Below are 23,533 nucleotides of genomic sequence, written 5' to 3'. Positions count from 1 at the left end.
CACCAGTTTGCCTACCTGTGGATTCTGCAACACATGCAAGAGTTAACATTACTATTTCCTGAAGAGAGTGAAAAATGAAAACCTGATCAATCATTGAAGCATGCAAACAAAAGTCTTTAAATTTTCTGCATGTCCTCGTCACAAGCTGCTCCTAGTACCTTTAAGATTACTCCAGCAGCTCCTGGATAATTCCCCTTCAACATCAGAGCTTGATTATTAAAACATGAACTTAGAAAACATGGAGAAAATAAAAATATTTTCACTTCTCTATCTGCAATTTAACCTGTCTGACATGTATTAAGAGGTTCAAGAGATTGTTATCCCAAGAAAACGAGTAAAGCCCTGAGCAAGAAAAGTCCCTGGCCTGTTGATGGGTAACTGCAGCTGCTGAAAACTGGTGACACACAAGATCAGATAACTTCAACAATGAAAAACTCATCAGTTGAAAGAAGGGAGCTGTTACTTTCAAAGTACAAGGGAAACCAGACATTAGAGAGAACAAAAAGCTTTCCAAAAGCTCACTCAACAATCAGAAATTGACTCCCTCCTCCCCAGGTTGCTACACACACATGAGCTCATTTACGGACCAAGAGAATGATGACCTACTTTCCTAGCTCATATGTAAAACAATAATTAAAGAAAAAGCTGCATGACAAATTACTGTAATGTAAAGATACATGTAAAATATCTGCACCAGCACTCCATGCTTTAAGAGAATTTTTTTATGCCATTATACAGACTATTGCTCAACATCTGACAACTTCCTCTCTACAACCTCTGTCAGGATAGCTATAGCCATCTATTTCAAAATAGATGAATAACTGAAAAAAAAAAAAAGTCAAAAGTGTTCAAGTGATTTAAAATAGAAACTGCTCCCCTCAATAACAACTAAGCTTTTACAAAGTTCTTATCCCCAGAGAGATAAACGGAGTGTTGCGCAATTTGCTGCAGATGAAATAAATACACAGGAAGTAATATCTGGAAAAGCAGGAATCTTGTCATCCTCAAACAGGCACTGGAAGTCTTTTAGAGCTATTCTGTAGGTGACAGCTTGCTCTGATACACTCCACAAAATTCTGTCATCATTGTACTTGGGGTACCTACAGCCAGTCAGATTCCTCTGCCTGGTGTTAAGGCAGCCATAGTTTAACAATACTGCAGGAACCCAAGTGTGAGGGCCCTGGAAAACTGCAAGACTAATGGCGTTGAAGTTAGGAAAAAAACCCAAAAATAACATTTGCAGTGACAAATGTGAAGTTGTCAACATTTAAACAAGGTTTTGTAGCCTGTTTTAGTTAAACTTCTCACTATCCTATTTAAATAAGGTTTTGTAGCCTGTTTTAGTAAACTGCAATCTGCATTCACTATCACAACAGTCAGTGCTTTTCTCCCCAACTTTTTAATACATAATATGTAATATTGAAGGCATTTTTGACAACTGACAAAAGAAGGACTTACCACTATCATCATCAGTCCTATCAAGACCCCAACTCCTAAGACTGCAAATGATGTAAAAGTTAAAATCCAAGAGAAATAAGCTGTAAGGAAAGTCGTAATTTATGAACACATACCTATGATGGAATCCCTTCGAAAAACATCTCTGTCAAAAATATAAAATGACAGATGGCGAAAGGTCCGAGGAATTTCACAGTAAAAGTCTTCTCCATAGAAGGGGCTGAGTGAAGAAAAAAAAAACCAACATACACAAACACATACACACACACAAAAAAAAAAGGAAAATAGATTAGTGTTGGTATCCTGGACAAGCTGGTGCATTTATATTTCACACCCAGAACATCACTCAGGACTGTGATGGCCTTTCCTACCACTGAACGCTCCCTTTTAAGCACAGTTCCATTTTGACTCTTCCTAAATATCTTAAACGCTCACAGAACAAGATTTTTTAATGAGCAAAAAAGAACAAATACTTCTTTCTATCTGGAAAACAAGTATCCCTTTACAAAGGGGGCAGAGACCACATTATTTGTTAACATACCGTGCTTGAACGGCAGGGAGAGGCCCCTGCTGCCAAAGAATGCTTACAGTAGACCATTAGGATAGAGATCACAAAAGCATACTGAACAGGATGAGAAAAATACAGTCTTTTTTTTTTAAAGCACTTAGTATACTTAAGGTAAAATGCCTACAGCCATTGCATTTTTTCTCATCCCCTGCAAAGTTTTTTATTTAAAGTCAGACCCAACCAACTGATGGTAACTACGCCTTGGAACTGGCAGCTTGTTATGTCAGAGCACTGAGTATTTTTGCATAGTGGAATTGTATAGTTTTGGTGTGGGTTTTTTTGTTTTGTTTTTCTTTTTACAATAAGACCTTTTTTTTTTAAAGACATTTTAAAAAAATAAGAAAGTACTATCTCAGCATGAAAAGCTCCTTATGAACCTAAGGGGCTTTCTTTGGATCCTACCAATATAAATGGGTGAAAAAATTCTCAGACACCTGACAGCAGTGCTTTCAGTTTCCTTCTATCAAATTACATGGTTAAGGATTTACTCCTAGGAACTATAAGCATATATAAACATTATTTATTCATTGACAGGTCTACCATTTTACACAGACCTTTCATTCCAAGTCACTCAGGCTTCAGTAGATCTAAATGAGTGGATCCAATTCAAGTCACATGGACAAATACAGCAAGCACTGCAGATGTAGATTTAAAAATATATCTAATTCCAACAGGCCAAAAGCCAGCAAGGTTTTTCCCCTCTTAAACACAGACCTCCTTATTGCCTTGGTTGAGCTCAAAAATGAGACACAATTGTGCTGTAGTTTAAATCACTATTAAATTTTTTTTATGTTAGAAAATCAGATATGCAAAAGTTATTAACAACTCCTTGAATAAACTTTCAAAATTTTCAGAATTTTTTCAGGAAAGGTCATTTCCCTGGCTTCTTTCAGGGATGTTTTACACCACCATATGTTTTTGCTTGTATTTCTGCCTATGGGAAAATACACTCCCTCAGAATCACCACGTTCCCTCAAAAGCTAGCTGACAAGTCTCCCTTAAAACACAAAGGCACTGCAAATTAGCTCATCAGTCTGTGTTTGAAGGGAAAATGACACCATAATTTCATGAAATCCAGAGACATCACTCTGGATTCACCCAGAACATTATTTAAGTCACTACTCCACTAGCCACACAAAGAACACATGTTGGATGAACAACAAAGCCCAAGGCACACCCACAGGTTAAACTTCCACCACTGAAATGGTTTCCCATTCCTTGAAAAAAATGCATCCAAGTTACAAGAACCAATGTGAGGCCCACTCAGCCATGCCTACTGTGAAGGCAAGAGAGGAAAACCTGACAGCTGGAAATGGCAGCTGGTTTGACTCCTTGTCCCAACTGCCCCTTCCAATTCATCACTCCTTGTTACATCCTCTCTACCCATTCTGCTCTGATAAGTTTCATTTGGAAGCAAGAATTTCACAGCCACCACTCCAGGCTCAAAACACCTTAATTCTTTGTTAAAAGCAGCTTCTACCGAAGTGGGAGCTGCAGGACTGTCCCAGCAGCCATGCTTGTGCTGGCAGCCCCGAGGGCCTTGCTCTGTGCACATCACTTGGTGCACGTTTTCACACACAGGCTTAACCCTAGGGGGCCAAACAAATGCATTAATATTGCCCAAATACCTAGTGCATTATACATGCAAAACACTTCCATCATTCTGAGCTTTAATACTCTATTCAGCCATAAAATTGTCCTTTCTGCTGGAAGAGCATGACAGATGAATTTATTTCACTCATGACCTTAGAATGAAACGATACTTAATGAACTGTGGATTATATATCCAATCCTCTATCAACAATATAAGGGAAGCTTCAGTGTACTGCAAATTTAAATGCAATATAAATACAAGTGACTTATACTGAGCATAATTTAATGATTCTGGGGGGAAGAGACATCAACTGGAACCTTTGGCAAGTCCCTCCCATTAATGTTTGCCATGGGTGTTGAACAGAGGCAGAAGTCAACTAAGATCAATCCACAGCAAAACAAAGAAGAGCCAGAAAAGCAGTGTGGACAACAGGAGGTACCTAGCTCAATGCACAGAATCAGAAAGAGACTAATTAACAGAAGAAATGCTGTGAAGGCTGACTTAGCCATGCAGGGACTGTATCAGGTCACTACTACTGGCACCAGGTTCATTAGTCTGAGCAGTGCAGTGTGAGCCACCATCAATAGAAGAGATGCTTTGTTCTGCTCTTGGCTTCTCCCTTCTGAGATCTTGAGCCCCTTGCAGATTCACAACTTCTCATCACTCAGGTAGCACCCCTGAGGTGCACTGGTTCTTAATTAATTTAAGCAAGCAGATTTCCAACACAAGCACACTGTCTCTGCACTGGGTAATTAGCCAGAAAAGTTTTAATTGTAACAACACACATCAAGAAAAATCCAGGATGTTCCCAACCCAATCTTGCACAGCTCTGCAGAAACAGTAACTTCTTTCTGAAGGAATCAAATGCAACCACACAAATACTTCCAGCTTCCACTGAAATGTGTGCTTTTTCTCCATGTATCTCCTCAGAACAGTACTTGCTTTGTCTCCCACCAAGACCTGAAGAGCAAGAGGTCGCAGCAGTCAAATCCCATCATTTATTTCCCAAGCTAACTTATCTCGAGCGAGAACCCCAGGGCTCCAGAACAGTTTTTCCAAAAGAACAGCTAAATCCTTCCCCCAGTGTCTCTTCTCTCTGAAAAGCCAGAATTTGTCGGATGGGGATTCAGTACTTTTATTTTGACAGAGCAATTAATAAAAAGCAGCAACATCTGCCTACCCAGCCCTCAGGAGTCTGACAACATCCTCCAAAACAAATACTGGAACTAGCCCGGCCAAAAACTCAGAAATCTTTCAAGAACCAAGTGAGTTCAGATTCAACTTACAGGTTTTGAGTTGAACTTTCCTTGTAGATGAATCAGCCCTACACTCAAGAGATATTTTAATCATTCAAAGTGGAGGAGTGACAGTGAGGGCCTCCTCCCCAACCCTGGCAGCACAGACTGCACATGAGTATGATCACAGGGGAAGGGCATGCCCAACACCAGTGCTGTCATTATTTCAGTTACTTCTGCACTTCAAACAAGTGGTGGGATGTTACTGCTGAGAGCAGGAACTTGCAAGGCCAGAAACAGTGGATTTCCCCTGACAATGCAATTCATCTTCTTCCAAGCTGAACATAACTGCATTTTCAAACCCAGCTTCTTCAGTAAGGACTACTAAGTTCAGAACAGCTCTGGTAATTTTTAGTTTTGCCATCAAAGTAACAAGAAGAGTATCACTGCAGGTATCAGCTAGTCTTTAGTTATGAAACAGAGCTTGTTATTAAATCACTGTCTCTTGTTTTCCTGATGGGGTTAGAAATGGAAAAAGATCTGTACCAATTTTTAAATCCTTGCTCCAAGCTTTCAGGCACACAAGGGCCTGATTAGCCTTCAATTCCACACACTCTCCTTCACACCTCTTTCTCATTTCTCTTTCAGTACATGCACATATCTTAATATGTCCTGAGCTCAGGGAAGCCTGAGCTCAGCAGTCCTTGTTCCTTAGGAAGCACAGGGCTCTCTTACTGCACAGCTTTTGTACAGCCTCTATCACCAACACACACACTGAACAATCTCTCCTCAGGACACTTCCACAGCTCTCCCCACAGAAGAGACACACACAAAAAAATGAAGTCAGACAGATGCATAAACAGTGCAACCTATCTGAACCTTCAGGCATACTCACTCTCCCCTCACCAAAAACTTGCTTGTTATGAATGCTCATGGCATGGGAGCAAGGTATATTTTCTTGGAATACCAAGAAAACAAAACTAAAAAATATCCCTCTAGGTATTGTTTCACTCACTTAACAGCTTTCCAGCCTCCCCATTTCAAGGTATCTATTTTTGAATGTCTTCTAAGCATGTTATGGCAGTGAATATTTTCAGGAGGAGACTGGGAAGGAGAAGAGAAACAAAAATTACTGTGCAGATCAAGTGGAATGAAAGCAAATAATGAAGAGAATCCTTACTTCAAACACAATAAACCCTCTAAAAAGGTTCAAGAATTGTTCACATTTACATATTATACTAAATTCCAGAAGTATACTTGCAAGTTTATTTCATAGCTTCATATATCTACTGAGATCATCACAATATTAACGGAGAGGAAGAGATTTCATAAAACAAATGTTAGTGTAAAAACATTTCTTTAGTTTCAGGCTGTGTTACAAAACCTCATGCTTGTTTTTCAATACTTAGGATTCGCTAAAGCAGTTTTGTTTCTGTGCTGGCACCAGTACTTCAGTGGATGAAGTGAAAGAGTTGCATGATGAATAATAATGAAACCCCTCAAGCCAGAATTCTTTGTGTATGGATTTTAACTCCTTTTGTGATTAAAAGTAAGGACTATTAACATGCCACAGACAACTCCACATCCTCTGACTATTTTAAAAGGTTTAGAAATACTGAATTCATCCTGCTACATGAACTGAACACCAGAGTTCACATCACCATGTGAGCAGGAAGCAGAATCAGTCTGTACAAAGGAGCACACTTGTTTGTTTCTACTGCTAAGCTTTTTCTACTACTTGGCTAATACTTTTTATGCTATGCTTTGCAGCATATGTAAGGGAGTGGGGTAGAAGAGAGGACGTTTATTCAAAGCAGATACAGCAAGCCAAATAAAATCTGAATGCACTTCAGTCTCCTACTAGACACAAAACCAGGAGACAACAGGCAAGTAAGACAGGCTCTGGAAATGCCAAAGTTGGTAGATGCCACAGTAGCTTTCTGACACAATTTATTAAAAGTTACTAATATTATATTTGAAGCACAGATTTGGCAGAGGACATGCAGCAGGCAGTATATGGCACAGGAGGCAACCTCTAAATCCAAACATATCACTTCTGCCCACTGTTGAGAGTGCTGGCTGCAGGCTACCAGACACCCACTGAGCCTAAATGAATTTTTTCTGATGTCACTGTGCAGAGACACTGAGATGAACAGTGCTTTGTTACACCCATAACCAGCCCTACTACACAGAGGAAAAAATAAAGCAGTGTGCATTTTCTCAATCCTGTGCTCAGAAGAGACAGACAGACACATGAGCTATAGTTATCAACCTCACTTGACAGTTGCTGGTTTGGCTCAATGAGGCTTACAAGGATTATGATAAACTGAAGCAGCAGCCATTTGGCCCCTGGTCACCTCCTAAAATATTCTGTAAGATGACACACACAAACAGCAGAAGTCACATTATAGCTGCATTTGCTTTTTTTTTAATCACTCAAAGCAGCCTACAACACCAGCAATTGTTACTCACATGGGTGGCTTTTCATATAGATAAACACTCTCATTCATAAACCCTGCCTTGGGTCTCAAGGTTCACTTCATTCTCCTTCTTCCATTAAATCTTGCTTCCCTTACTGGCACTCTTCCCAGCTATACTGCTTCCCTGCACAGCCATGCAGTGCTTGGCTTCACTAATATCCCTGACCAGGCTGAAGCTGTACCCCTACCAATCTCAACCCTTTCCCTTAGAGCCTCAGGGTGTTCCAGAACTGAAGTTTATTGTCATCAGGAACTCAAGCCACTGTTAGGTGCTGTCACAAGCAGACCTCGGGAATCTGCAGGAGTGAGGCTGCAGAACACACTACCACATCCACCTCAGGGCCTCTGCTTAAGGCATCTGGGTGTTATTTCAAGGAGGTGAGCTGGCAATGTAAGAATGTAGAAACAGCTAATGGAGCTAGCTCAGATACAACAGCTAATTTTGGCAACATTCCAACTAAGGGAAACAACTTTGTGTTTAAAATTTGAGAAGTGGCCTGCATCCAAGATGTTATCAGAACATGAGAAGTTTAGCTACACAGCCATGAACTCCAAACACACTGGCAAAGAGGATTTAAGCAAACCTAGAATTAGAAAATAGAATTAAATATGGCAATAAAATAACTTAATGAAAATTTTGAGAGCTATTGGCTGAATTTGTTACCTGATCTAATTCTGAAACAAACAGAATAACCACCTATGAAAGAGAACACAGCCTTAGCTATGAATTTACAGCACATTTCAATATACAGTCACAAGCACACTGCAGACTTGTAGTTCTCATTGTTATGTTCACCAGTGTGGTGGTTTGACCAGGAAGGAGTGGGAATTCTGGGAAGCTGTGGTCAAACCAATGAAGGTTTTGGGTTTGAGACTGGCACCTGGTGTAGCCAGTGGGGTTTGGACACACCTCCGAGAATACACAGGGGTTAAAAAGCAGGGCACTGCCCTTGGCACTCTCTCTTGGGACGTCGCTTCGAAGAGGTCAGATCACCCTCCCCTGTCCAGCCTTGCTGCTGGGCGGGGGAGGGGCAGCCATGCGGTAGGCCCGGGGCCTGGACAGAGATGGGGGTGAGAAAGCTCTCAAGGATGGAAGGGTGGCGGAGCCCCAAGAGACATCGGGCAGCCATTCCCCCCCCAGGAGGGAGAGAGAGGAGAGCCGGCGTCTGAATGTGATAGCAGCCAGCCCGGGAGGAGAAAGGGGAGGGAAGAGTGCAGCCTGGCCGGCGGAGCAGCAGCACCTGTGGGAGTACCAGCATTCAGGGACAGACAGAGACTGAAAACTTTTAACCCTTTCTTTCATGATTGGGGCCTTGCAAAAAATGCTAATCCTCCTCGAAGCTGAATAAGAAGGGAGATAAGAGATGAGATGAGACAAGGACCTGGCCCGAAGAACGTGGAGATGATTGAATGGGAAGAGATGATTTGGAGTGGCCTTTTGGCTGGACTTTTCTTGTGGCCATGGACTCAGTTGTTCCTGTGACACAGACTGCATTTAGGGGGAAGCAGTGGCTCAAAACCAGGAGGGTTCTTCGTGAGGACCCCCCGGCCCCAGGGGGTTGGAAAAATATGGGGGGGACAGATGTCCCAAAAGCAGAGACTGTGCCTTTTTGGAGTGAGACAAGGCATCCTTGAAAGACAACCCTAAAAGCAGCTCTGGCCATGCGTCAGTGGTGAGAGCACTGGGCATGGAAGGAAGATGTCACAAGCGGCAAAAGGACTTTTTTCCGGGCGGTGCCGAAGTGACAGGGAAGCACACGAGGTTTCAGTGTGTTTCCAGGGGAAGCCTATGGAACAAGAAGGACTCCTTTCCTCTTCATGAACTGCAGTTTGAGTATACTAAAATGTGGGGCCAAGGCTGGGCAGTTGATGATTTGGGAGAATGTATCGGATTGGGAAAGTCAGGTAGTGGGGAGGGGGGAAAGTGGTTTTTTGTAAGGTTTTCAATTTTTTTTTCTTTTCCTTATAGTCTTTCCCTATTTTCCTGTAGTTTAGGTAATAAAGTGTTCTTTATGTTTAAGTTGGAGCCTGTTTTGCTTATTCCTGGTCACATCTCACAGCAGACACCAGGGTGAGGCATTTTCATGGGGGGCACTGGCTCTGTGCCAGGCTCAAACCATGACATTCAAACCATGACTAGCAAAAAAAAAAAAAAAGATCAGGGGTGTGAAAGTGGGGAAAGTGCCTATGGCTTCATTTGCTGTTTCATTCAGGCTTTGATCACTATGTTTAGCATGTGAAAAATTCCTCAGTGAAATAGTGGTGAACTAAATAATCACAGACTCAACATGCTTGGCTCACCTCTCTAAAGCACACACTGTCAGACATTTGATTCTTAGCATACGACAGATTTTGCCTTTATTCATATCCTTGAAACAAATTTAGAGATGTCACATTCCTTCCATTCTTCACCTATGATTTGAGAAGCTGCCTTGATTTCCTGTTGCAGCTGACACTGCCCTTTAAGTGAATGGGCACATTTGATGCAAACTGCAAAGGCAAAGTCAGTCTTAACACCAACAATCCAAGAAAATTCATCCTCAGGAAATATCTGTAGCTAGGAAACACTCCTGGATGGTGGAGCCTGAAGTAGGTAAAGCTACTAATGGGGGAGGATAAGTGGTTTATTGAGCAAAGGGAATTAACAGGCAAAATTCTTGTCAGGCTGTTTACTTGAAGCTCAGAACTAAAGAAAATTTGTAGAGCTCTGCATTTTAAAAACCACAGTCATTCTAACATGCTCCTTAGGACATAAAATACACGAGTCCCTCCACGTACTTCTTTGCTAGGTTATATGGAATGGATCCAAATCTACTCAGTGTCTTTGTAGATGACGGTAATATAAATATTGAATGACAAACACAAAACAGAGAAGCATATTAAATCCTGGCTCTAACTGACCTCTCCCTCATATCTTATGACTTGCATGTGACCTTCTTAGAATTTAGCAAAAGCTTGTGCCAAGTTTACAAAAACAGTGCTGCTTGAAGAGTTCAAGATTCTCTCCCTGAGAACCTGGATTTCTTGGTCTGACCAATTCACATATTCACTATTCTTGCCCAAAGACCCCCAGAGCAGTGGGATGATTCTGAACTACCCATATAAACAGCACTTTCATGTTGCTCTGTGGTTTTATAGGAAGGCCTGCACAAGTGGTAACCAACCCTTGACTTGTTTCAGTTAGACACTAAGTTTATTGCAGCAGCCCTCAAAATCTTCCAGCACAAAGCAGCAGTGCCCACCATCCAGTTTAACAGCAGCCAAGGGGCTGGATGGCAGGAATGATTTAAGTTCTATGTTGCAATTTATGAGCCCCACCTGACTGCTGAACAGAGGAGGTAAGATTCACCATGCTGGCTCCTCTCAGTTTTTGAGACACACATTCAGAAAAAGGGCATCAAGCTCATAGATATTCTGTTCCGAGCACTGGTAAGGGCACTTGACTGGACAACAGGATGTGCTGGTTCAATTCTTTTGAGTTCTGAATGATTCATGCATTGTTGATTTAAAAGGTTACTGCTCTCAGCATGTCTTCTCATGCCTCTGCCACAGACTAATAAAAAAAGAAAATACACTGCAGAAGATTAGGACAAAACTCAGGGAGGCAACTTCTTACACTGTCCCAGCATAAAACAGGAGAGGATGAGTCAGAGCCTGAAGGTTCTATAACAGATATTCCAAGCAAGCCAGAATTGGACATTCATCCAAGTCCCTCTGGGAAGGAGAGATAACTGCTTCCTTTTTTCCATCTGCCAGTTCTGTTTAAGCTTTACACCAGGAGCAGGTCTGCATTGAAAAATACAGATTCATGCAATGCCTAGTAGAAGCCTAAAGAAGCTCAACTGAGAAAAAAATGTGTGTGTGAGAAAAACAGTAATTCCCAACTACATTGTCTCAATTTCAAGCCTTTTCATGCAGGTGAAGGAAAAAACCATTCAGAAATGCTGCAAAAGATGGGCTTCTCCAGGATAAATCTGAACAAGACGACATCATTCCAGAATCAGTAGCGCCAGGGCTGCATATGAAAGACCTCCCAATTCAGATTTTCACACAAAGTATCTTGTTTTCTATAAACCACATAAAAATAATTTTTTTGAGCTTATTGGAAGATGAGGGAGTTATAAGCTTTAGTAAAAATACAAGAAATAGTTAAAACTATAGCAAGCCAGTCCTGTGCCAGACATGAAGTGACAGGAAATAGAAACCAGGTATGAACAACAGACATAGGGATCTTCCCTTCAAACCGTAGAGGAGAACTGTGTCAAGTTGTGTCACCCAGCCATGCAGTGTTTCAGGGAGGACACAATTAATTTAGCCAAGCATTGGCCCAGCTTCACATCCCTGTTCCCAACCACTGTGTATCACTGCAATACCTCAGAGAAACAGACCAACACAATCCATGATTAAGCTGGCAAGGGCCTGCCAAAGGAGCACCAGGCATGAGAGCAGGAATTTCTCTGCTGCACAGAAATTCCATGACCCATAGGGCACGTTGAGCCCCACCTGCCAAATAACTCACTCAATGGGTTAAATCCATCTGCAAACAAGCACTAAAGAATGGAACAGCATGACTGGCTCCTCATCCCAGAATGCTACAAAAAACAATGGGCAGCTGCAGTAGGGTCTGGTATCAGTTGAAAAACATCTTCTGGAAGACTATGTATGCATTTGTTTTAAAAAATGTAAACACAGTCATGAAAGATAGAGTAGTTGTTTGAGTGTGCCTCATGGAGTAAGAGCAATTCCTACCCACAGATTGGGAAGACATCCCAGGATTACCACTCATGTAGTTGGGATTTTTGTCTGCTTTTCTTTTATGGCCCAGAAAAACAAAGACAGGAAAACAATTATAGGACTAAATGCAAAACTGAGTCGATATGAATGTTTATAAGTGGAAATTCAGAGACTGTAAAGCAGCAAGGTTTTCAAAAACAGTATTTGAGAACAGAAGCTCACACAGGGAGAAGGCAGGCTCCCACTGACTAGGAGAAGAAAGAATGATGAAGGAGATCATTTTAGTCAAGCCTTACATCAAAGAAAATAGGTCCATAATGGGATTTTGAGAGGTCATCTGGTCCCACCATTGTTTCAAAGCTGGAAGATCTCTATTATTTAGTTCAGACAGATCATATAGAACTTATTAAAAGCCATCAGCAATAAACATGAAAAAAAACAAAATCTACTCCAGTGCTTCAGAACCTTTAGCAGAGATTTTTCTTCACAGTTAACCTTAACCTCAACTTCCTTCCCCACTGCAATTTGAGTTCACTATTACTTGCAATATCCATACTGGACAGAGAGGCCAGTTCCCCCCCTCTCAAATTTTGGTTTTGGTGGGGGGGTTGTTAGGGGTTTGTCTCGGTTTTATATTTTTTTATCTAAATATTTATGTCTACTCTCATCCTCTTCTCTAAGCTAAACAATTCTAATATTTCAATCTTTCCTCACTGGTTATGTTCTCCAGACCTCTGATCATTGCTCAGTTCTCCCCTGAATTTGCCTCAATTAACCAAATGAACTTAGTCCTGTCAGGAAACCAGAAACCTTCCAATTTTGCACAGCCTCATGTACCTCTCCATCTTTATTAGACAATCTAAAAACAGATGCAGCTTTTCCCACTGAAGCAATTATACTTGTTGCTTATTTTTATTACCAAGAGTTTATTTTGTCAATAGAAAAATGCTTGGATTAAATCAAGGAAATGACATCAGCTATTCTCACACATCCTCACTTCCTATCTTCCGTTTCCCTGTGAAGCACTAATGATCATCCAGGAAAAAAAAAAAAAACTGAAAAAAACCCCCCAAAACAACAACAACAACAAAATGCATATGATTCACCCAATCAGTTTTAAAAAAATAATTGGTTCAGGGATATTTGATTTAGGGATACTACATGTCAGCTATAGGGGTGAGGAAGAAAGCATACAGAGCAATTTTTGCTTTTAGTTTGTATACTACAAATTAAAGAGCATTAGCACCATCATTCAAAAACACCAAGGCTTAAAGATGACAAAAATTTGTGTGAAAGAAAATTAAAGAGACTTACAGGAATAAATCCCACTCACATTCCTGAATGGGTCAGGTACTTCTGAGTAGCTGGGAGTGAGGTCTAGAGATACTTCCTGAAGCACATTATTTGCAATAACAAGACAAATAGCAAATTCCTAACCTATTACTCAAATTGGGAAAAGGGTGAGAGTTATCTCTTAAGATAAAAGTTATGAACTTGATTGTTCCTTGTTGCTTCTTTCCTCTCCACTCAAAAAAAATGTCTGGCTTACCAGAATATACATATATACCCAGCCTAGTTCCCATTATTTTTATTTTTTTTATGTCTAAGGATTTCCGGAAGAAAGCATTTTAATTTTTACTACATGCTTCTCATTCTGTTTCATTCTACATTTGACCTCTGCAATCTCATAGGAAGTGTCCAAGATAATCAGACAAGCATCTTATGTTCAAACCTCTCCTTTCAGTTACAGCCTCGTGACAGGAAAAAAAAATAAAATTCTTAACTCCCTAGGGCAGCCAGACCAATGCAAAATTCTAAGTCTAGAAAGATGCAAAATGGAGTTTAGTGAACCTTTTCTAAACTGAGATTTTAAAAGCTCAGGAAGTAGAAAACAAGTACTGTAGAAAGAAAGAAGCACTGGTGATACATTGTTAGGGAAAAATTAATATGGATTGCCTTGGTGAAGGCATTTTTTCCCCTTAAATACAGGTCAGTATCATGACATTACTCTTTTTACCTCTAGTGTTTTTTAAACTGGAAGAAGAATCCTATTCATTCTCTCTTCTCCTCTCAAGAAAAGTATCTTTGGAATATTAAACAAACCTAGTTAGCAGACAATGAGAAGAGTCAACAGAACTTTTATATATGTATGTGTTACCATAATGACTTCTCCACTATTTTGGTCCTGAAAACCTCCTCCTGGTCCAGGTTTACAGTACAGTAGCAATCCCTCATCTTGTTTGGCCCCGGATATGTAGGAAGATTTTTGGCTTCACCTAAAGACAAGAAAGAAAAAAAACCAGAAAGGTTACATATTAAAATGTTATCCATAAATTAATAATCTGTCAACTACTGCAGCGTCAGCAACATGGCTAAAGGAAAGTATTATATTTTCCTTCTCAAATGTGAAGTGTCCATCAAACTTTGCAGCAGTCTCCTGTTTTCAATGCAGCAGGTCCTGATCAGGTTTAGAGCTCAGCTAAGAACTAAGAAAAGTCCATTGCATCCAATTTATTCACATGTATTTGGATGCAGACTATCTCCTTCCATACAAAGTTTAGGTTTTGATTAATGCTCCCCTAAGATACCAAGAACACAACACAACATAGCAACCAAGCTTTTCAACACAGCCCGGTGATTTTATCCTGAAGTCATTACCAGAACACAGTAAATGAGCTGTGCAGATCACAGCTCCACCACTCACCACGGATGTGGAGATGGAAAACAGTCACTTTAGTTACAGCCAACAGCCTTAGATCACAAGCTGGACTTCAAAGCGCTCTGATGGGATAATTAGCACTTGTGAAGCTGCCTAAGGCCCTTGCACAAAAGTACCATGCAAGTCATGAATATTCTTCACAATAAACATTTGTTTCAAAATTACAGCAAGAAGTTAGTACTATAATTAACAACAACAAAAAGGACAGGACCTGAGGAACTCAGGCTAACCAAGAGACTACCAAACCTAAGTGTATGAAACAAGAACAAAAACCACAGTTTTCCCCTTTATATATTCATTAACAACCAAAGTCAAGCACTAAACTTCCTTGGCTGACTGATAAAAATCAAAACTCTCCATCAGGAAACTGGACAAAGCCCCTCATCATTTTGCTGAAGTGTGTATCACTATGTGGAGGAGTGATTTAATTCTAAATCTAAATTCTAAAACTCAGACTAAGTGTAAGTCTGCAGTGCACGTGGTCTTATTTACTGTCACTCTTCCAGTAGCTGGAGATTATTAGCACATAGCATGGGTACTAGGTCATTCTGTCCTGGTAAAAATATAAGGAGTAAGACCAAAACTGCACAGAGCAAGGGAACACAGGCTTGTTTGCCAGTACAGAAGGAAGCTCTAAATGATGGTAACAAATATAACTTTTTATCCAACCCCTGCAGCTCAGCTTAAGTGCACTTTCCTAGACACAGTTCCCCAGCCTCTGGCTCCCAAATAGCTTCATACTAATAACAGAATCCCCTTGTTTTTTTCAACTCTGTCTTCAGTACAGACATACTTGTTCCTTCTGGAAGATCTGTCCCACAGCAATCTGATGCATGTGCCTGTAAACACTGAAGACACTCAGCAAGGAAATGCTGAGCCAACCTGCCCCCTCAGCTATTAAGGAAAGACATCAAATGACACAGGACTCCACAGCTTCCTGCCTATCATCTCCTTCTGGCACACTGTTCACACTTGCTAACTGACCCATGGCATGCCCTTGGAAACATCACACAACCACATTTCTCAAAAATGGCTTGGCCATGTGTGACTGTATGTGCATGTAGTGCATACATATGCTCCATGGTTAGCTTTTTTCTAAAGATATAGAGGCACTAAAAAGGGACTAGAAACTGTTGCTTCAGACATTAATGCCTTGCTTCAGAGTTCTTCTAAATAAGTTTGTTCACTCAGCTCAGCTGGTACAACTTGATAGCATTCTTCCCACTTCCTTCAGAGTTGTGAGACACTGGATTAAAAAAAGCTGTCTCCACTGTAATTTGAAGGTGTGACTGGAACATCTGCTGGCATGCTCAATGTGGGGTTAAACTAAGCTGAAGTGTTAGCAATAGTTCAACTGCAGCAGCTCTAGACAAAAATATACTGAGGATTATTGATGGCTTGCTCAGTCTGCACTGAAGTCTGTCCTGCCACACTAAACCTCCAAGTTTTACTCTTGTTAGTCTGAGTTCAAGCAAGTTACAAATCAAATGCCCTACTCTCATACAGACTGAGGCCTCCAAGCCTGCCCAAGCAAGCAAATTCCTGTTAATTTTTCTCCATTAGAGTCACATGAGAGCAGCCTCTTTCCTGGATAACAGGGTACAGTTCCCCAAAGAGACAGTGTCAACAGGAAGTGTTTCAATAGCAGACTGATAAGGAACTCTTCCTCCAGGGCTGGCACACTGTTCTCACGCTTCTTCCAAGAGAAAGACACAACATTTTCAAGCTCAAAATCAAACCAAAACAGTAACACAGCTTCCCTTTTTCTTCACTCTTCCACTTTCTGCTTCAAGATTAATGCATCACATGAAACCAAATCTCTGTTTTTCATCTTCATTTCCATTTTTTTTTCATGTGCATAATATTCACTTAAGCACTTAAAGGTAATAGTTATTTCAAGTACTCTAAGAACAACATTTTGAGAACTCAGTTATTTCTTTCATAAAAGACTTACAACAGGAAAGCCCACAATATTAAAACCTAACTGCAGTGTAAAGGAAGACACCATTTAGCATCCCTGGCAAATGGCTGCCTGCATAGTCTGTACAGCAAATTAAAGGTCACCACCATCACAATGGTAGAAAGTGCACAGAGGGAAGATAGAGGGAGAAGACATTTTACAGTAATTTCTTTCTTCAAAATGAAAAAGACCCTGGAAAACCATGGAGACTAGAACAAGGGATTAATTGACCAACCCAATATATTAATCATGTTACTGACTTGAGTAGCTTACAAAAAAAAATACTGTTTCTTCCCAACACTGGCAGCAGCCAATGGTTGTTTAGATTCCTCCAGCACTGAGCAGTCGAGAAAGAAAAATTTATCAAGCTTTCAAGCACAGCTAAAGACTCAGCTCTCTAGCCAGACATTTTAAGCCAACAAATGTGCTCTGTTAGATTCCTCCAAGACAAAAAAGTTCCCTCTGTGGCACTCTTTTGCCATCTACAATGAAGCTGAACAATCTGATCAGTATTTTTTTGGATTTGCTACCAGCAAACTGAAAATAAAAGAAAGTCCTTAATACATTATATAGTCATGCACCATTTCCATTTTCTCAAAAAACAGAGCTGATGAGATCATTTATTTTGGGCAAGAATTTAATCACTTAACCTATGTGTGCAGAAGAGACATCATCAATTGCATTTTCAAAGGCCAAGTCCCATGTTTTTTCCTCCCTTCTTCATGTGTGTGAAGTACCTGTACAGAGGAGAACTTGGAGAGGGTTTGCAGATGAAAGGTCAACACACTCGCCTTTAAAACCTTCAGTTTTCCACTTCCACTAAGAAGAAATGGAATGTTTCTTAAGATGTCTAAGACCCTGACAATTCAGACTACACAAGCACTTTGTTTTGGAGCATAAGGCCTCCATTTGAAGCCACAGCAGCAGAACAATCTGTTCAAGTTTCCAATAGCTTTTCCCCCTATCCCTGCACTTCCAATGTACATGGTCCTAATTTAACTGTGTGCCGAACTCAATTTAGCACTAAGTACTTAAACCTAGCAAAGCTGATTTCAGCTGTGGAAAAGTTAACATTGGTATTTTAGACAAGTCTTAAAAAAAGACTCTACAATTCTGAATATGTCACTGGCTAGCTATCTTCTCCCCATTCTCCTCATAGAATTACTACAAGGTTGCTACAGTTCAAAAATAGACTAACACAGCAGATAGCTTAGCTTAAGCGAGGCACAGAGAAAGCAACAAGCTGGAAGAAGGTGAAGGAAGAACTCAAAATTGTATTTATCTTCCTTGTTCTTCCCAATGTTGCATATTCCTGCCCCGCTAAAACACCAGCAACCAAAGGAAAGTAAATTTAAAGGGCTCCCCTACGCATATGGCAAGGAAGGGCACTGGGAGCATAACTGGTAAGAGCTAAAAAAACTTGGAAAATGCTTCCAGGAATAAATATATGCATACATTTCCTTAAGATTTTCCCACTTGAATTTTTTGAAGCATCTAGTATTTTAAATTGAATTTAGATACTTGCCATTGTGTCATCTTTGTTTCTGATATATATTTCCCCAAATGCAACTTTCTGAAAAGCAAAGACTACATGGCAGCCACATATTATATTTACCTTTTGCAACAAATTTCCTGCTCTTGTGCTGCCAAATATTGGGTCACCAGCACATATCTGCCAATCTGAATGCATTAAGGATGATTTTATAATGCATTAACAAATTTAGCTTGCTGTTTTCTAGCTGCAATATATTTGACCATGATGGCATGAGAGAGCCGTTTCTCAAACTGTTTCAGAAAACAAACAACCAGACAGGAACCTACCTCCAAAACATAAATCCAATAAAAGCAGCTGAGCTTTCAGTACCAGAGCATTTGATTCAGGGAGAATGCTGAAAGACTTAAGTACAGAAACAAAATACCTAAAATCTGAAAAGGGCATCGTATCCAAACCCACAGCAATCCACTTTGTTTCTACTATATTCAGGAAAACACCCTCCAAAGCAGCTCGCAGGGAAGCATTTCAAGAACAAAAGCAGAGCAGCAATGTATGTCAAGAATGAAAAGCTTCTCCTGTTCTCATTTAAGCTCTCTATCTCAACAGAGATGCTGGAAATCTTGAAAAATTATCTCAAGCATTCCTTTCAAGTTTTCTTTCTTCTCAAAAAGCATTATTGCTTGAACACTCACAGATCAAGCAAAAACAGAAAAAAGAAAATGTATGTACACCCAGACCTCTGATTACCACAATTTATGCTTAAAAAACTACTCATGCACAAAATTCAGCATATATGTAAAATATCAAGATGACAACAAGTTTCTAATTAATACTTAATTTTATTTGAAACAAAAATATAATACCACTCAATGTTGATTAACACACACAGGAATAGCTAGAATTTAGTGTCTATGCATTAAATTTAAACTGAACAAAAACAGTTGCATTTATGTTGAATGCTGAGAAAGCAGTTAATTTTCTTGCACATAGAAGATCATCTTTTTTTACAGATGAGATGGCGACTAAGGGAGGGATATGACTACAATACCTCAGGAATTATATATTGAGAAAATAAACCCTTTTATTATTGAAATGGTCACAGTTGAAAAACTTTCATCCACATTAGAAACCAACTTTGTTACTGAACAGCTAATGTGATAATTATATGACATTAATGCAATGTTTGAAAGCAGAATAGATGGTTGCATTTGTATATAATTCCTGTATGTAGATATACTGTGGGTACCTCTCAGAAAAGAGAGTTTGAATTAATTTTTGTCAGTCCAAATAGAAAATAGCAATAAAATAAAATTTAAAAGTGAAGTTCCAAAAACCAGTGTACTCAGCATGCAACTATGGAGCTATGTAAGTAGCTTAGTGCTCCTTTGTACTTCTGCAGTAAAATCAAAACAACAAACACTTCCTAAGCAATACATGCCAAGTGTCAAAAATGTTCCTTTCTCATCACATCTGTGTATAATTCTCAAAGCCCAAAAATAAGCAAAACACAAAAATCATATATCTAAAAAGGAAATTAATATGTTAATATAATTCTTTCTTTTAAAACAGATATGGCTTGTAATGCTACTTGTCCAACAATCTCTCTTTGCCTTGACCACTGGCATTTATGTGCACGCACACACACACCACTTTCCTTTCATGGAGGGGACACATTGCATTAGATTTCTAAACCAGGCCAAAAACAGCCATCTGTGAAGAGATTTTGATGATCTGGAAAATGAGATTTTTAGATGACCTGTTCTTAATCTAAAAGCCCTTGCCTGCCAGCCTCTTTCCACGTGAAATGGTCATCACGTTACCAGGGATGCATTTCCCCAACCAAACACCACTGCAGACCAGGCATTAGCAACACCCCCTGAGCAGCTTCATACCATGGCTCCAAAACCACAGCCTTGCTTCAGCAGGCAGCCATCAAGGAAAGCACACTACATTAACTAAATACTTTTTAGAGTAATTAAGAGTATCGTGTGGAAACCCTCCTGGCTTCAGGGAAAGAGCATCAGCCCCAAATCTTCTGGCATGAAACTGAAGACCAGCACCAGCTGATACCTCTATTCACAGCCTAGTGACAGGAACATTGGCACCTGTTAAAATCCCACCTGCACAACCAACCTCAGCAGTACACCCGAGCCATAGTGCTGTACCACCTCCTTTCCCCCTCACATGATTAAACTTATACTGGTTAGGAACCTTCCTACAGATCCTTCCCTGCCCTGGAGCCTGCTCTGGCACAGCACACAGGCCTTTCTGACCACTGTAACAATTGCTAAGCCTCATCAGCCACAGCCTGCGTGGTGAACAGACCCAGACCCATCACTCAGAATGGCAAGTAGCCAAATTCCCTTTTTCCTATACACATGGGATCAGACATTCCAGTTCTCCTTTTGCAGCCCTGAAAGTCCAAAAAACTGTCCACATATCTTGCTTTATTTTTCTGGGTGTAACAGAAGCAGCTGAGGATATTTTCACTGGAGAGCAATGAGAAGCTGCAGGCTGACAGTCTTACTTTTCTTGTAAGAAGAATGAACAGAGAGAAGGCTCAAAAGATCTTGTCATGATCTTAAGTACTTAAGTGCTTACAGCACCAGGGCTGTTAATCAAATCCCAGGGCTGAGAGGAAAGATGCCTATAAAGCAAGTTTCATGAGAGCTGCCTGCAAAATTAAGATTTTAGTTTGTACAAGAGGAGAAGCATAATTCTCCTCAACTCTTTAATAACTGGTTGCACGCTACTTGCCAATATTGTGGTCAACAGCAGGCATCAGGTTTCTCTAAAGATCCCCTTAGAATAGTAACTTAATCCCACAAAATAAAAAATACACAGTCCAGCTGCTTTTTAACAAGACTGAAACTATTCTGTGTAAAAGGATACTTTGAAGGTATCCTACTATTTTAAAGTAGAATACTGCCAGGAAAAAGGTGTTCTCAAGGAGTTCACATTTAAATTCAGGTTTCCTGTGGCATTCTGGCGGAAGCATTAAGTGCTTTGATGTGATTTTTTGGTCATATTTCTGCAGAAAAAATTATGAATTAGCTAGACTATCTGTGTTAGCACAAAGTTAGACTCAGTTCCACATTTATTATTTTTCAATCCCATTTGTGTTTTGAAGATGGTACTTTGCATCAGCACATCTCATGCAACTCCTAGCTGCATTTTATAGAGACTTGTGAGGTTTTTCCTACAGTTTTAGAACTGCAGGGACTGGCTACAGGCTGTTCTGTGGCCTTGGAATTGTGACCTTGGTTTAGATTGTGGCTTGCGCAGTCCTTGGTAGGTTTTCTGGTTTTGTTCCGAGGTGGGGCGTTTGGGAGGGGGAGTTGCTTGGTTTGGCGGTAGTTATTTTTTAAAAATTAAAATCAGCTTCCTAAAGTTATGAAAGACTTTCTCTCAGCAAAGTTTAAGTCACTGAACATCTGTTGTGGGAGGCCATGAGGGAGAAATTCAGGCTGCAGGAGGGGCAGAGTAGCTGAGAGGAAGTAACTTTAAACAGACTATTCCATCATGGAGTTGCACTGAGCACACAGCGAGCAATTTTCACTATTTTTAGAAAAACAGTACAACACAGGAAATACAAGCAAGTGATTTACAACATCAAACAAAGAAATCCAACAAGTGTTCCCTTCTGAGAGCCTCTGTATTTTAGCATACTTTAAGATTGTTGCTCTGTAGTAAGGAACCTAGTCATTGCTCAGGAACGAAAGTACTGTTCTCAAAAATATCAGCATAAGCAAAAAGAAATGTAGGTGGAAAAAAGTACATTTATTTTCATTTATATTATTCACAGACAAAACTAAAAGTCATATCACCAATTTTTTTTTTTTTAAAAAGGACAATTTTTATTTATGTACATCCCATCTTTTAAATTGTAGATCAAAAAGCAACAGCAACAGTGTGAAAAAAACCAACAAAACACAAGCAATGCAAAAGGAGTGACGCCCTCCCTCTTTCAGGACACTTAATCACTTCTATCACAACAAGCAACACCAAAAATTTTTAGAGTAAAGTGACATGAAAAGTACAAATCCACCAAAGGCCGCGTTTTGCTTCGATTAAAAGCAAAAGGAATAATTGCTGAACAGCCAAAGGCTTTACTGGTCCTGTTAAGAAACTGTAACTGTTTCCTCCAATGATTCTGCTGTTCACAACAGCTCTTGCTTTAGAATTACATATTTCGAAACATCTTCACCAAGCAGAGTCTCAGGGAATCAAGTTTAGATCAGGTTCAGTTTGGTCCTCTGGCTCCACAGTGTTCAAACCAAAACAAAACCTGGCTATTGAGAAACTGGGGGATTTTGAGCACAGAAGTTCAAGGCAATCTTGAAAACTATCTAAGATTTAGGAATTAATTGAGAAAAGAGTGTCTTCTTCCACATTCAAAATACTCCTCCTATTACAAAATTAATCTTCATAAGGAGAGAACAAGGAATTGATATCTCCTCAACTTGCTTTACTTGAGTCTTTTCTCAAGACCAGTGAAAATAGGTACTTTCCTACAACAAGATCAAATTCTTTTTTCCCATTTAAGCATTCCTCGTGTTTCTTCACACATGACAAGCATCCTCTGCACTAAGGAACAGGAGAACGAGACAAAAGGAAACGCTTTAAGAGAAGTGTGATCATAACCAGTTCTCAGCCTACATGCTTATCAATGGGTTTTGAATGAGAAAGGGAAATCATACCTTTCTAGCCATAGTCTTAAGTGGCTGACAAATGCTATGCTACAAACTCAGCTCTCAGCATTATCAAACCCATCCACAGTATTTGTTTTACTTTAGCTACTGGGCCTTTATTTGCATAACACTTTTCCAGTAGAGTAAAACAAAAATACATTTCACTTGGACATTACTAAGGTTGGTGCCTGATATGATTATAGGTGACTTTAAAAAATGTATTTCATTGTTGATTAGCCTTTATTGCACAGATGCATGACAACAATACAAAAGAATTTACATCAATTATGCTAATTTCTTGTTGCTAGCTCACAGACCCATTAATGAAGCAAAACCAAAGGCATCTCCCCGTTCAATATCTTAAGGTGCCTAAAAGCATTTGAGCTTGACTATCAAAGCAACCACTTGCCAGCCTGCAGTGCTGTGCAGCTGAACTCTTAAGTCAACAGATGGAAGGATACACTGCCACTGATCTAACAACTGATTGATCTCTTCACAGAAAGCAAGAGGACAAAATGCCTCTGCTCTGAGCTTTGGTGTTGGTTATTACCTCTGCTCTGAAGCCACTCTGCCTTAACTACAGCCACCACACAGCTTGGCCC

The 23,533-nt window shown here is 40.0% G+C and overlaps 1 protein-coding gene across 2 annotated transcripts in view; it reads right to left on the bottom strand.

Moving 5' to 3' along the window:
* The window catches only part of RASA3 (RAS p21 protein activator 3), a 131,743-nt gene that overhangs the window by 77,591 nt on the left and 30,619 nt on the right, over positions 1-23,533 (bottom strand). For both annotated transcript variants that reach the window (XM_074535908.1, XM_005487990.4), the window contains exons 2-3: positions 14,225-14,342; positions 1,572-1,675 (exon numbers count right to left, since the gene is read on the bottom strand). In XM_074535908.1, the coding sequence (XP_074392009.1) occupies positions 1,572-1,675; positions 14,225-14,342 (222 nt within the window). The remainder of the gene's footprint in view (positions 1-1,571; positions 1,676-14,224; positions 14,343-23,533) is intronic.

This window comes from Zonotrichia albicollis, chromosome 2, assembly GCF_047830755.1.
Source record: "Zonotrichia albicollis isolate bZonAlb1 chromosome 2, bZonAlb1.hap1, whole genome shotgun sequence".
Lineage (NCBI taxonomy): Eukaryota > Metazoa > Chordata > Aves > Passeriformes > Passerellidae > Zonotrichia > Zonotrichia albicollis.
The sequence above is the reverse complement of the archived record's forward strand: the minus strand, read 5'-3'. Positions and strand labels throughout refer to the sequence as shown.